We start from the raw sequence: 16,222 nt of genomic DNA, 5'->3' as shown, positions 1-16,222 counted from the left end.
TTCTCACTATATTATTTTCCAGTGTGAAATATAATTTTAGCTTTCTTTACTTGATAAATATTTTGAACTAAAAGAACAATTCTGCAAAATAATTTAAGAAAATTTCCCAAGTGGCTTAAATATATTCTTAAAAGAAAACTTTAAAAATCTTATTGTGCAGGCCTGGTATGGTAGCCTAGCAGCTAACGTCCTCACCTTACATGTGCTGGAATCCCATTTGGGCACCAGTTTGTGTCCTGGCGGTCCCGCTTCCCAGCCAGCTCCCTGCTCGTGCCGTAGGAAAGCAATCGAGAACGGCCTAAAGCCTTGGGACCCTGTACCCACGTGGGAGACCAGGAAGAAGCTCCTGGAACCTGGCTTCAGATGGGCTCAGATCTGGCCTTTGTGGCCACTTGGGGAGTGAATCGACAGACGGAAGATCTTCCTGTCTCTTTTCCTCTTTCCAATAAAAATAAATAAATCTTAAAAAAATCTTTTTGTGCTTTCTTTACAAAATTGATTGGCAGGAATATATCTTCATGAATTACCTCGTCAATAAACGTGATTGTTCCATTCACTTTCACTACGCCGATCTGCTCACTCTGAAGAGATGGGTGACTGCGGATGCGGAGCCCGGCACTGTCCTTTGCCACAAATTTTCGAACCTGAAAAAGGCCAACAGACAATGAGACAGGAAAAAGAAGAACCAGACTTCTTACATGAAGATACAAAACACTGTATTTCAGAGAAAGTTCCTAAAATTATTTTTATTAGGTTTTCCTGTACAAATAACAGTGGTCTGCTTCTAAAAACAAAATTTAAAAGTATTGAAATATTGGAAAACAAATTACTAGTGTTTATAATATCTTTTCTGAATACATAATAAAAGGATAATAAAGACATAATAAAAAGGATAAATGAAGCATTCTTTTTCTTTAAGAAAAATAAATTCCATTACCAATGCTTTCTTTTCAAAAAGCAGTTTCACATTGTACTTGCTTTTAGGTTATCATTTATTAGTTTTTTTTGTTAACAGCATTAGTATGTAACTTATATACTTTATAATTTCAGTACTTTCTGTTGATTACAAATTTTCAAAAGCATTAATTATTTAACTCTTATAAGTTAAAGCATCAGTATACAAAGCCAAAAAGGCTATGTTCTATAATATGAAATGATGAACATTAACACGATACAATATCCTAATATATTACAAAGTAGAGAATTAGAATACTCAAATCAAGTAAAATGTTACATGTTTGATGGGCATTTTGATGTGTCAATGAAAAAATTGTAAACCGCCTAGCTGCTGATTTCACCCTAACCTGACCTTATTTGGCTGAGGTTCAGTCTTTGGTTTGACCAGCTGCGTCCCTGGTGGAATCATTCCCTTTGGAGGATCTTTCACTTTCACTTCTAAACCAGCATCTGAAAGAAAAGGAAGTGAATCACAATGTTTGAGAAAAGGGGAGGATTCTGTAAACTAGCTTTATAAACATCAAAGGCTATTTTAAAACATCAAATACCTGTATTCTATGCTAATTAACAGACTAAAGGTCAAGAAAATTTTTTATTTTTTTTAAAGATTTATTTATTTATTGGAAAGTCAGATATACAGAGAGGAGGAGAAACAGAGAGGAAGATCTTCCGTCCAATGATTCACTCCGCAAGTGAGCGCAACAGCCGATGCTGTGCCTATCTGAAGCCAGGATCCAGGAACTTCTTCCAGGTATCCCACATGGGTGCAGGGTCCTAAGGCTTTGGGCTGTCCTCGACTGCTTTCCCAGGCCACAAGCAGGGAGCTGGATGGGAAGTGGAGCTGTTGGGATTAGAACTGGCACCCATATGGGATCCCAGTGCATTCAAGGCGAGGACTTAAGCTGCTAGGCCACGCCACCAGGCCGAAGAAAATTTTGAAAAATGGCCCCACAACTCTAAGGGACTGCCTCTGTTTCAAGCCAAAGATTCTTGACTTGGAACATGTAACACTGAAAAAATTCAAAATAATGGAAAAAGACACCCTGGTGTGATTAAATGCTATATAACAGCATCAGAGCAGAGCATCAGGCATTACAGACACCTGCCACCTCTATGACTGACAAGCAGTGTGGTGTGCCCAAAAGAGACCAGCCATGCCAGTATGGTCGTAAGCTGAAGTTTTTATACTAGACTGCTTGATACTTTCCTCTGCAACTAACTTGTTGACTTCAGAGTCTCAATTATTTTTTTTTTTATCTCTGAATTGGGACTGATTACAACAGTGAGTTTTTGTGAGAAGTATATTACACATATACTGATTAATGGATTTTACTTATTATAATTATATTAATGAGTTAATATCTGCCTTGTCTAGAGTTCAGCAAGGTCCTAGCCTGCTAACACAGAGAATGCTGAATTAAGGAAGAGTAGGGAATACAATGGATGACTTTAAATAAACAATGAATTTATGTCAATTTCATCCCATCTCAAAAATAAAAAAATAAAAGAAAAACAACCCACAAATACAACTGGAGTTTTCTTGTATTTCTTTGGTAGAGTTTCCAAAATCTACTGAAATCTTATCATCACTTTCAAAGAAAAAGAAATCTTCATAAACGCATCTTCACTGCCTCTGCTATTGAAACCTTGCTATAACTTATATCCCTTGTATGTGACTGCTTGTATTATACTTTATGTAACTTCCATTCACCTAAGCAATTCTCTCAAAGCTGTTAGCAGAAAAGAATAGCCTTACCTACAATAGTTTGCTCAGAAATGACAAACATGCTAAACTGAAGGCTTGCTGGAGATGTTAAAATAATATAGTAAAGGCTGTGAATAACAGTCTCTAGAATGGCATGGAAGAATTTTGTATCTGATTACATCAATGGGAAGTACTTCTGTACATCCACAGCAAAAACCAACTACTTAGGGTCAGGTTTTGCAAAGGGTACTTTTGTGTATGTGGAGGAGGACTTCCTTGATTCTAAAATGTATGGATGCTCAAGTCCCTTACTGTAAAATGCTATAATACTTGCATATAACCTATGCACATTCTCCTGCACTTTAAGTCATCTGTTCATCACTTATAATGCCTAGCATAATGTAATTGCTAAAACAGTTGTAATAATGCTTTGTTTAGGAAAAGAAGTCTGTATATGTTTGATAATGATGTAATTTTTTTGGTGAATATCTTTGACAAATAGTATTCTTGACAGTATTTCTCCCTTTTTTCCCAAGTAAGAGGTCTCATAACAAGGGGCTAAAGTAAAGTTGAAAAGAGTTCCGGTCTCAAAGCTTCTCAGAATCTGTAAAGCAGACTGCATGAGTGTTGATGGTGAGATCCAACACTACCAAGTTTCTAAGTCCATTTGTTCAGAGGAAATCCTTCCTTTTGAGGGGCACATGAATAAATAAGGGAGTTTTTTCAGTCTATGGCTATCCTAATATACAGTTCATAAATACAAAAGAAAAAGATAAATGCACAAATAAAAAACAATACGCTTTTCAAATTTAATGGAAGAAAATAGTTATTCCTTTAACAACTCTTGCTAACCTCATTATAAGCCAGGCACTGAGCTAGATGGGGAATTCTAAAGATGAATAATATGGTCTCTGCTCAAGCCAGGAGAGGAAAACAGATACATTATGAGAAGAGGAGAAGAGGGCTTGTAGAGGATTACCGAGCAGCACGGAGATTATACTCAACTAGTACCAAGCACATGGAAGGAAGGTGCTATTCTAACTATACTGCCTAAGCAGATATCATGAGTCATTACGAAACATTAAGGCCTTACTGAACACACCACCTAAAGGAAGAAATCAAGCTACAAATTATGAAATTGATCCATGTGTATGATGTAGGTTAGTGGACAAAACTAAAAATGGTGATGATTTTTATTCTAGCTTTTTGCACTATGTAACTGATCTCTTAAAAAAATACCTATTTCGATGCCATCAATGGTAACATGAATAGTGTAGAGTCCAATAGCCCCTGGAGTCCAATTTGCACAGTAAGTACCGTCGTTATTGACACGAATCAGCATATTCTCACTGGGTCTGAAAACGAGAAAGATTGGAAAACTTATTTGTAGTTAAACAGCAGATGTGATAACATTTCAGCACATATTTAAATTCTGATTACATTATTTAAACTATGTGACAGTTACTTTAAGCTCCACTAATCTTCATCCTTACTCTCAGCTGATCATGACTTCACCTTTGTTTAGTAATAAAACTGAAGTAATCAGATATATCCCTCAAAATTCCAATCCATTCAAAAGCCTACTTCCACTTGCTTCTTATCTTTTACAACGAAGGGAGCATACAGGATTGTATCCAAAGCCAGCCTTCCTCTTGAGCAGTGAATAATATCTTTTCTATGCTACAATTATCTTGTTTTTTTTCATGTACCACCATTTGCTCTCATTTTCTTTATTTGCATCTGTAAACAAATTCAGAGTCTCATATCCTAACAGAAGCTTCCTTTGATATTATAGTCTTCTATAATAAGGTCTCATATTATCTCTTCTGACACACATTTCTTATTTTACCTAAAGAACCGTCTGTAATCACACAATCCATTTTTTCATTCCGAATTATTTTCCATAACTTCCTGTCGCTTCACTTGATTCCCTAGAATTGATTCCCCAGAGGCAATCAGAAAGCTGTTGTCAAAGCTGTAGATCACACTATGTTACCCTCCTACATAAAACCTTACACAAATCTTCTTGACAAAAGCCATTCATTAATAGATCCTTTCAGAGCATATATAATACAGCTCTTGTTTAGCTCTGTGATCCCATTTTGAAACACCTTCCATCTTGCTCACCAATCATGACCCTCAACTCTATTTACTTTATGGAATGGTGGAAGAAGGGAGAACATGAGAGGGAGGGAAGGAGAGACAGAGTGACACACAGATCTATCAACTTCTGGCTCACCTTCCAAATGGAAGCAGCAGCTAAAGCTTGGGGTTGGAAGTTAAATCAAGGCCGACCATGTAAGTAGCAGGAACCTAAATACCTGATCCTACTGCCTTGGTGAGGTGTGCATTAACACTGGCTAAGCTAGTCTTGAAGTGGAGCCAGCTTTTGAGCAAAGGTTCTGTTACAGGGGATGTGAGCACTGCAAGCAAATTCTTAACTCCCACACCAAACACTGGCCCAGCCCTACTATCTTTCTAGCTGTTCCTCAAAGACTGCAAGTTCCGTTCACCTCAGGTTATTTTTCTGCCAACAATGACCTTTCCTCAAATCATGACACAGCAACTGCCACCCAGCAGTTTAGTTAAGTAACACTGCAAACCAGCCTCTCCTGTCATGCAATATTTTGTCAAATGCTCCCCCCCTCATCTTTTTCTATCAGATCAACTACTAATATGACTTTGTTGCATTACCTATAGCATATTTCTTCCAAGATTATAAACTCTGAGATATTATCCCAATGGCTATCTTCTTCAAAAATGTACCTAGGTCATGTAACAGTATCTTTCAAATATCAGATGCTTGAGTGTTTGCTGAATGAGTAATTACTGGCTTAGATGAGAGCTTGTCTTGACCAGGCATAAAATGTCCAGTGTATATGAAGGCCTATCTGGTAGCAAACAGTCAATTTGTTCTTAATTTACATGATACATGAGACAGCTAAGCTTTGAAAAACCTATCCTGACCATATTTACTTTATAAAAATTATATGCTTCCACTGTAGTGAAATTTTGGAACCATAATTAGGTCAGGGAAAAATGTTACCTCCCCACATGCAAAAGCAAAATTTGAAAACTTTGCTAGAAAATTTTTGCTCTGATAGAAAACATTTTAGGTTGTATGTCACATCTGCTATTCATACTGATTAGAAAAAGGACAAAACAACTTGCTAATTTTTAGCCAGTCATGTGAAATGCAGAACAATGAAATCTATAAGTAACTATACTTTCTCAGATTTAGGGCTTTCTCTAAATTCTAGGCAGATGACCTCTTTCAAGTATCATGCATCTACTTTTTTCCCCAATTATTTTTGAAAACTACTTCAAATCAATAAGCAAAATACTGAGATAAAATTATCTTCTTAAATCTTTAGTCCACAATTACTTGTGGAGTCAAAACATTAAGCTCAAGTAAATACAACACATTGAAATTTTCTCACAATTCAGTGGGCAAAAGAAAAAATAACCAAAAAAAAAAAAAACCATAAAATTTTAAACAAAGGCAGTTTATTTTTAAGTTGAACATCTATATACTAAAAAATCTAACATCTGGGGCTGGATTGTGGCACAGATGGCAGTTCAAGTTCCAGCTGTACCAGTTATTATCCCATTATCTGCTGTTAATGTACGTGGGAAAGCAGCACATAGTGCCAGTGCTTGGGCCCCCATACCCAGATGGGAGATCTGAAAGATGTTCCTAGCACTTGGCTTCAGCCTGACCCAGCCCTGGGCACTGGGACCAGTAAGGGACTGAAGCAATAGATGGGAGTCCTCTTGTTCACTGTCTCTCAAATTAGTAAGTATCTTTTTGAAAAAAATCTAGAATCCTAAGAACTCTGAAAAACACATTTTGGAGCACTTCAGATTGTTGGTTTAGAGCCAGGTCAACTAGTAAATTTTATGTAACCATTCAAATTAAAAAAGGAACAACCCCCAAACAGTATCTGACACACTTCTGTTCCCAAGCATTCTGTATAAGTGATGCTTATAATATACTACTTTCTCTAGTACCTTAGCAGCCTAGTAGTATATAGTTGAATATAATTATCTTATGTGTAAACTTACACTTCACTACATGGGGAAAAAATATACTAGAAAATTTTTAAAAAGGCTGTAAGATATTAACTTACACAAAATAAGGCTGGAATGCAGTATGATTTTAGTTGCAAACAGCTGAAAACACATGTTTAGCTATTCATTAAAAAAAGAAACAATCTTTACCTCTTAGGAGTTGGTGATGCAAAACGCAATTCTTCAAAGGAATAACTTTCATAAACCTTTAAGAAAGGAAGAGATCAAGGAACAACCATAAATTAACTACAAAAATCTCAAAGAGCAATTTTTATGTAATAAATGGTGCTAAGGTAATTACCCATTTAAGAACAAGGGAAAACATTAAATAATCTACAGACTATTTATAAAATTAAATTCTAGGTGTAAGTAAAGAGTCAAAGAAAACTTTAAAACAGCAGCAGCAAAAATCAAAAGACATAGTCCTTTTTAAAAAATCTTGTTTCATTGTCACAAAAAGCCTACTACCATAAGGAAAAGCTTACACCTGGAAGAAGTGGATTTATAATGCATATACACAACTGGGATATGCTTCTGTGACAAACAAAGAGAAACAACTGGAAAGTGTCTTTAGCAGACATCTCAGTGGCAGGCAATTGGTGTAGTGTTTAAGATGCTGCTACCCCATATTGGACTACCTGGGTGTGAGTTTGAACTCTGCTTCTAATTTCACCTTCCTGCTAATATGCAACCTGGGTAGCAGCAGGTATGGCTCAAGTAATTGGGTCCCTGTCAACCATATGAGAACTTTGGATTAAGCTCTGTGTCACTGGCTTCAATTTGGTCCATCCTCAGGTATTATGGACAAATGGGAAATAAATCAGTAAATGGAAGATCTCTGTCTCTTTCAAATAAATACAAATGAATAAATAAGCCAACTTTAAAGAAGACAGTATCTGAATATCCAATAATCATTGGAAAATTAACTAAAGTGAAAATCATGGAAATTTAACAGCAAAATTATTGTATTTTGGCCAACATATAGTGTCATCTCACAATCCTATTTTTATACTTCTGAGGAATCACTGTACTATTTCCCATAGTGGCTTTACAAATATGTGTGCTCAACAGCAGTGTTTTAGTGCTCCTCTTGCTGAGCTTTTTTCCAGTGCTTGTTATCTATCTTTCTGATTATAGCCATTCTAACTAGGATAAGGTGATCTAGCGAGAAAATAATAGGCTTTTTAAAAATATGCTATGGGGCAATGCCATGGTAATAAGAGTAAGCCTCTGCTTGCAGCATCAACATTCTATATCACATGTGTGCTATTTCTTTTCATGGCTGCTGCACTTCAAGTATTGCTTCCTGCTTATGGCTTGAGCAAGCAGCGGATCATTGCCCAAGTGCTTGGGCTCCTGTACCATGTATCTCCTGGCTTTGGATCAGCCTAGCCCTGGCTGTTGTGGCCATTTAGCGAGTGAACTAGGAATGGAAGCTCTAGCTCTCCTCTCTGTTACTCTAAGAAAAATAAAATAAAATCCTTAGGAAAAATGTTAGAAGTTCAACATTTGCAGCTCTTATGACCTATATTTTTCCATCTGCATTAGAATCACCAAAATGCTTATTAAATGAATTGATAGAAAGTAAACATTTTCTGTAACTAATAAAATACATTACCTTCATCATTGTTATGGCTATGTATCGCGCTTCTTTCACGATCATTGGTTCATAAGAAACATCCAGTTTAGGTGACGCAAGCCCGCCAAAAGTCATGTCGGTATTAGAAGCTGGAGCTGTTACTGCAGGACTGCCAGGAATCCTCTGAGCTTTCTTTACTTGCTCTTGTTGCAAAGAAGTTTTTTTCTGAGAAACAGGGACGGCTTTGACTTCCACCTAACAATGATATTTTAAAAATCAAATACTTATTATATACTTGTCCTTGACACCTCAAAGGAAGCACCTTACAGATAGGGACACACAATTAGTCACATAAGTCTAATAATTAGTTTGCCTCAGGAATTGCTTAAAAGGTTTACTTAGCAGGGCCAGGCTGACTTCACAATGTGTCCACACAGCATGCAACCTGATGACCATAAAACACAGACCTACTAAGCATCCATAAATAGCAAAATATAAAACAAAAATAAATTCTAAAACTAATACTTTGCTCCAGTTCAGGCCACTGTACTTTCAAGACTTATTTATTTTTATTGGAAAGTCAGATATATAGAGAGGAGGAGAGACAAATAGAAAAGATCTTCTGTCTGATGATTCACTCCCAAACGCTTGCAATGGCAGGAGCTGTACCAATCCAAAGCTGGGAGCGTCTTCCAGGTCTCCCACGTGGGTGTACGGTTCCAAGGCTTTGAGCTGTCCTCGACTGCTTTCTCAGGCCACAAGAGACAGCTAGGTGGGAAGCAGGGCTATTGGGATTAGAACCAGTACCCATATGGAATCCCTGTACTTGCAAGGTGAGGACTTTAGCTGTTGGGCCCAGGCCACTGTACTTTTGATTCAGCTCCTTACTATGGTTTGGGAGATGGTCCACGTATTTAGGAGTGTGTCACCAACATGAGAGACTTAGAAGAAGTTCCTGGATCCTGGCCACTGGGATTAGAACCGGTGGCCATTATGGGATCCCAGGTGTTCAAGGTGAGGACCTTAACCACTGTGCCATCGCGCCGGGCCCGGCTTTTTGCTTTTTAAGATTTATTTATTCTTATTGCAAAGTCAGATTTACAGAGAGGAGGAGAGACAGATCTTGCACCCCCTGATTCACTCCCCAAGTGGCCACAACAGCTGGAGCTGAGCCAATCCAAAGCCAGCAGCTAGGAGCTTCTTCTGGGTGTCCCATGTGGGTTCAGGGTCCCAAGGTTTTGGGCCGTCCTCCCCTGCCTCCCAGGTCACAAGCAGGAAGCTTGTTGGGAAGTGGAGCAGCTGGGACAAGAACTGATGCCCATATAAGATTCCGGCACATGCAAGGTGAGGAATTTAGCCACTAGACTACCATGCTCGGCCCCAAAAGTGCTCTTAACAATTCACTACATTTATTTAAATGAGAATGAGTGAATACGTGATATACAACTCCCTAGTACATTATGGCATACTGCTTGTGGATCAACATTCTGATCACAAAAAGTATACATGAAGTGTAGTCATTATTATCTACTTGTTAGCTCACCATACTATACTCAATGTCCTATTCAATGTTTCTGTAATTTGTGATGCAAAAAATCACTTTGGTAAGAGGTAGGATATGTCATACAAAAGTTAAAAGAAAATGTCAGAGTCATCTCTTGTACATATAAAAGATATTGCATGTACCTCGAAGAGTATATACTATTCCATTACATATTTGCATGTCCAGGTCATAACACAGATTCTTAATTTGGATCATGGTAAAAAATTCAGAAGCCAGTGGTTAGGACTGATCTTTATTAAGTATTTGAATTAAATGCTTTCCTACACACATTTATCTACTGGTCTTGAGTGATATGAACTGCTGTTATTTTTCCCTTGAGTCATGTAAGATGCTACATTGGTGTTATGCTTCTTCATGCTATAAACGAAGAAGTTGAAGCAGTTCTGCTCAAAGTAATCTTGAGCTAAATTAGCTACTCTGTGAGTAGAAAGGATTCCATGTCTCAACAACCAAATTACTTACAGTTCAGAGTAGGCGACTGCTGGGGACTCCCTGTGAAAATTATCATTCAGGATACAATTTTTTCACAAATATATAAGTAAGATGAGATAGACAGAATGAGGGAAAGAGAAGAGAGAGATGAGAGGAAGGGAAGAGAGAGAGACTAGACTTCTCCCCACACATGGTGGTTCACTATCTAAATACCTGCAATGGCTGAGACTGGATAGGGCACAAGCCTGCAGCTAGAAACTCCACCCAGATTCACTGCATGGGTGGCACAAGTCCAATTACATGAGCCAGCTCCACTGCTTCCTAGGGCCTCCATTTGCAGAAAATGGTGTTAGGAGCTGCATCCAGATACAATCTATTTTAAGTATTAGGCAGCTAAACAGCCAACTCTTAGGAAAGACTTAAATGAGATGTTTATATTAACATTACATCACAGAGGACATGCTGTATGCATTATGGTATGCGTTAAAAGGTCAGTATTAAATGTCTGCTTTCAATGAATTTAGCAATATACCACAACTATTTGCCTTCTTCATTATTTTATAACCCAAATTTAAATGTTTGCAATTTATTTAGCACATACATTATTTTAAAAATATAGTTTAAATTTAAAGGCAATTGAATGCTTTCAAAAATTACAAAATTTTAACATGTATCCCAGGGGCCATTGTTGTGGTACAGTGAATTACACTGCTGCGTATGACACTGGCATTCCACATGAACACGGGTTCATGTCTCAGCTACTCTATCTCCGATCCAGCTCCCTGTTAATGTGCCTGGAAAAACAGTGGCGGTTGACCCCTGCCACCTATGTAGAAGACACAGATGGAATTCCAGATTCCTGTATTCAGCTTGGTGGAGACGCAGCCATGTTAGCCTTCTGGGGAGTAAGCAGAGAATGGAAGATTTTTCCCTCTCTCTCTCTCTGCTGCGCTTCTTCGTAATTCTGCCTTTCAAATGAATAAATTTTTAAGACATGTTTTAGTATTCAATCACTATGTGGTGAGGATTTTCCCTTTGTGTACCTCTCTATTTACTACCTTATTCTTGCTTTGCATTACCATAACATTACTGAAAACAAAACAACAAAAAAAGTCACATGAAATTTAGAGATTAATCACTTTAAATTTTCCTCTGGTCTCCATCACATACAGAAGGTAGGTTCAAAAGGATCCCAAACATGTCCACATCCTAATCTCAGCAGTTACAACTAGTCAGTACACAGGTGTCTGTTAATTTAATTCCTTACCTTCATATTGGGAACATGGACCACCTCACCATACTGATCCTTTGTTTGAACAGTTATGGTTGTAGGCCAACCACAACGAATGTCATCCTTATTGAGGATCAAAGATGTTTTCTGAGGATCTGCATAGGAATCTGGTTGAAGCCACCTAACAGTAAGGAAATAAAAAGGTAAGCATTCATCAGCATTGTCAATAATTAACACAAAGTTAAGCCAAATAACACAATTTTTACCCAATAAAATGCTAAGTATCATTTCCATTTTAGTGGTAATCACTTCCATCTCCTTTAGAAATAGCTAATGACAAATTATCAACTAGCATAGAAATTTCTGATGGTTACATACCAGTAAGATGTAACACTGAATTGGGAAACGTAACGTGGCTAAGTTGAAAAAACAAAAGCAAAACAAAACAAAATCCCCCAAGAAGGTGAATGTAGGTTGTGTATAAGTAAAAACAGGAATAGAAATGGCATCCTGCTTTTCTTGGTACACCCAGCTTCAAGGAGTACTAACTATAGTTTCCTTTTTTCATACATTGATCAATAATCTTCCTGTATTTCTTCCTTCCATTAATATTTGTGAAATCCATCATGTTTTACATAGGAAGGCCTACAAAGATAGCTGTGACACTGACTTCAAATTCTTCATCTTGAACACCATTCTGGATCTCAAAAATCAAAGATTACTCTGTACAATTAAGCATTTTTTAAAAGATACTTTGTTTTGAAAAGAAGAGTCTTGGGGGGTGGGGGAAGGGTTCTCGCCACAAATGGCCCTAGAACTGCGGGCTGGGGCAGGACAAAGCCAGAAGCTTCTTCTAAGTTTTCCTTGGGGGTACAGGAACCCAGGTACTTGGGCCGTTCTCCGACGCTTGTTCAGGCACATCAGGGGACAGCTAGCTTCAAAGCACAGCAGAGTTACAGTACCAACCTCTGCAATTTAAGAATTATAAAAACAGGGATGGATATTTAGCTTAGTGTTTTAAGATACCTACGTCTAAAGTCAGACTGCCTGAATCAGATTCTAGCTTTGGTTTCCGACTAGCTTCCTGGTATTACAGGAGGGAGGCACTGATGATGGTTCTCACTATCCATGTGGGGAACCTGGATTGAGTTCCCAGCTGCTGGCTTCAGCTCTGCACGCTCAGCTAATGAAGGCAACTGGGGAGCAAGCTAATGACTGAGCATCTTTTGTGTCTCTTTGTCTCTCTTAATCTCTTTAATAAAAATAAATTAAAATTACATTAAAACCAAAAAGAAATTTACACACACACACACACATTTGGTATGAAAACCATAAGTCAATATCGCTTTGCTTTGCACTCCTGAGAAAAATAAACAGTAACAAAATAATAATCACCACATAGTCTAAAGTATTTTTATATTTCAGCATGTCTAAAATTTTATAAACTGTTTTCACATCTTAATGACTCCTTTTTCTTTTCTCTTTAGAAATAAAGTCATGAAAAAAGTATAATACTCAAAGCACATGAACTACCTTGCAAGCCTTCCACCACTTGATCCTGGCACACAGGCAATAAAATCATCCAGAAAAGACTGTTCGTTGCTTTGGATCTGGAGTGGTAAGTTTCCTTCAAGTGCCTCTAGGATAGTAGGTGAATGAGACAGTGCTAAGCCCTTTCCCAGAATGCCACAATGAGTTTTGCACACCTGTTAGGTGAAACAAAATGTTATAATTTAAAATAAAAGTCTGTCAGTGTGTGAAGATCTTACATACAGCTTCTCAGAAAAAGCATTTTCTTCCCATCCCTGGAGGATTTCCTTTAATGTATAAATCAGAAAATTCTGGGACACATAAAAATAACACAGTGCTTCAGTGTCTTTCTTGCTTTTAACAAAATAAGTGGCCTATCAGAGACCTGCCTGCTAGAGAGTCCGTCAACATATTTTCACATTTTTCAGGGTCTGAGTCCCTTGCAGAGGCAGCTAAGACTCATTCTTGTACAGTCTCTGTCATCTGCTATGGGTAAATCATGCATGCACTCTTGGATGAATGGGCAGAAAAGTGTTCACTTGGGTGAAAAAAAAAAGTAGGCAGATGCTTGATTGTGGCTATAATGCACATAAACCTCATTAGCTATCTGAACCTTATAAGTTAAGAAAAAGAGACAATTAAGCCAAGTTTTAGTTTAACTACCAAATAAATCTATGTGTTTGGAAAGAACTGCTTTAAATGCTCACTTAAAATAATTACAATGTATAAAAAAGTTTTCCATAGAAAATTGTTAGTTTCAGAATATTTGTATGATCCATAAGGAATGCAATTTAAAAATCACTGTTTTTGGAATCAAATAGATTTGAGTTCAAATACTGATTTTAAGATGTTGAACAACTTGCTGTATACTTCTGAGCTAAGCAAACAACTCATCCAGAATCTTAAAATCTCTTTGAATGAGAAATTGCTAATCATAGGTGTACATTTTTCAAGAGTGTTGTCACCTTACATGCAGAGTTATTAATCTTAGCGCTTACCTAATAATTTTTTGGAAGCTTATCAATCATATTTTATGAATACCCCTTATCCAGCTGCCCGACTCTCAATTTAACATTTACCGTTATCTCATTTCAAAAAGCAAAATTCACCCTCACTGTTGATCTCAGCAAACAATAATTCCATTAGCAACACATCAGAATCTCTGGCCTAAACAAGATAAGTGTCATGCCAGAAAAACCCTGCTTGCAGATTCTGATGTTTCCATCCTATTACTGAATATTGTTCAATAACTTTATAATCATATAGTCCAATAGTGCTATAGAGTAGTATAATAATCTCTAAGCAAGTTTGAACAATATAATACCAGATTGAAAATCAGATCCAAGAGCCCTTCATTGAAATGTAGTACTTATTTTTCAAATTACAGTGCCAAATGGCCACTTAGCTAATGCAAATATGAGGAAACCATTGCACCAAGAAACAATGTTTCCAAACCACTTATAAGCAACCAGTCCTAAATTCTTAATTTGATACACAGGTTGATCACAGTATGAACTCACCAGCTGTACCTTTCTCACTTGTTACTTCCTACCAAAGTTTCTAACATAATCATCTACCTCCTATTTGCATGGTAAAATGCTTTTCCACTTTTTCTGACCAAAAAAAAAACTTCTTTCAAGATGCAGCTTTTATGTCCAAAGCTCAGAAAAGCCTCTCCCTTGCGCAGCTTCTTTGCTTCATTTAGTCCATCGTTTCAAATGTTGATTTAAGCCTTCCCCTATACTCCTTGTACTTGACTGCTCTTCCTTCTCCAATGAGAGCTCTATCCAACTTCAGAGCTACCACATACCAACATCTAGAAGAGGCTCACCTAGGCTTCTCACATTAAGGGAAGCAGTTATTTATTATTTGTCTCCAAAACTCCCAACAGAGAGATTAAAGTTTGTGTGAAAGTCTTACGGTCAAAAAAAAAAAATAGGAGTTTGAGAGAAAATACTGATTTTACATTAATGCACAAAGGTCATCCTTATGATAAATATAATACCTGTAATGCAGCTTCTTCAAGAATTTCAAGATCTTCTTCTAACTCATTGCCTGTTATACAAATAAAATGGTATAAAAACTTCAGTATATAGTTTAAGTTTCTAGTGGCTCGCACTCATTATGCCAGTTTCACAATTCTATCACAATTCATCCAGATGGATCATTCTGGATAAATACCAGTTGTTCACACTTTATAATGCAAAATAACTTAGGATGAATATAAGCTACAATTCTATAGAAGTGTACATGAAGTGATCGGCAAAAGATATCTGCTGTAATTATGCACAGGTATGTGAACCTTTATCTTTGGCAATAAAGGGAGAAGACTGGTTATTCTGAGTCTACTTTTAAAACCAAATACATGGACTTTCACTGAATGGACACATCATTACTTCCTGGGCCAGTTCCCAATTAATACACAATTTGGTAGCTTTTAGGTTTTATCATCAGAAAGGTATGTGTTTCATACTCCTCCTGGGCTCTTGTGCAATATGTACAAAAAATTAACAAAAATATATAAACACACCCACAAAATTTTAACAGCTACTGACAAATTTTCTTCAATTTCTTCATATGAAGAGAAGGTTTATTTCCTCATCCTCATAAACACAGCAATATGAAGGAGTAAAGAGAACTGAGAAGAATGTAAGGATCAGGAAGAGCAATGAGAAAACAAAGAATGTGAGGGGAGAGAGAAAGGAATTAGAACGGACAGAATGGGCAGATTGCTGTCAGAGGAAGAGGTACAGATGGACATCTGGAGGTGAGAATTAGGAAAATAAAATATTAGTGCTCTTCATTTCCCAATACTCTGAAAATAAAATATCAAGCCACACAACACATTAATTAATAGGTATTTTTATTTTAATCTTTACTCCCTGAATTATAAATTCATTTATCATACAAATATGCTTCTTTTATAAACAGGTACCATTGTGCTCCTGGCTATTCTCCGTTCTTACCCACATGAAAGCAGCTCCAACGAGCTCTCTGAGGTCACCCTAATGCCCCTTCCCTACTTTCCCTTTCCTCTCAAAGCACTTGAAAGGCACAATGCTTCTCTCATGTTAATAATGTCCAAGCTAAGCAAACAACCAAGTAACCGAATGATTTTTGAATGCCTTGGAAAACTTTAAACTTCTCTCTCGT

At 37.2% G+C, this 16,222-nt stretch overlaps 1 protein-coding gene across 2 annotated transcripts in view; it reads right to left on the bottom strand.

Annotated features, from left to right (window-relative positions):
• Positions 1 to 16,222, bottom strand: part of MYCBP2 (MYC binding protein 2) — a 208,949-nt gene that overhangs the window by 73,044 nt on the left and 119,683 nt on the right. For both annotated transcript variants that reach the window (XM_040991268.1, XM_040991267.1), the window contains exons 44-51: positions 15,075 to 15,124; positions 13,073 to 13,245; positions 11,576 to 11,720; positions 8,352 to 8,567; positions 6,884 to 6,939; positions 3,902 to 4,017; positions 1,310 to 1,407; positions 528 to 644 (exon numbers count right to left, since the gene is read on the bottom strand). In XM_040991268.1, the coding sequence (XP_040847202.1) occupies positions 528 to 644; positions 1,310 to 1,407; positions 3,902 to 4,017; positions 6,884 to 6,939; positions 8,352 to 8,567; positions 11,576 to 11,720; positions 13,073 to 13,245; positions 15,075 to 15,124 (971 nt within the window). The remainder of the gene's footprint in view (positions 1 to 527; positions 645 to 1,309; positions 1,408 to 3,901; positions 4,018 to 6,883; positions 6,940 to 8,351; positions 8,568 to 11,575; positions 11,721 to 13,072; positions 13,246 to 15,074; positions 15,125 to 16,222) is intronic.

The sequence above is a fragment of the Ochotona curzoniae genome, unplaced genomic scaffold (genome assembly GCF_017591425.1).
Source record: "Ochotona curzoniae isolate NIBS_2020 unplaced genomic scaffold, NIBS_Ocur_1.0 contig_64, whole genome shotgun sequence".
In the NCBI taxonomy this organism is placed as follows: domain Eukaryota; kingdom Metazoa; phylum Chordata; class Mammalia; order Lagomorpha; family Ochotonidae; genus Ochotona; species Ochotona curzoniae.
The sequence above is the reverse complement of the archived record's forward strand: the minus strand, read 5'-3'. Positions and strand labels throughout refer to the sequence as shown.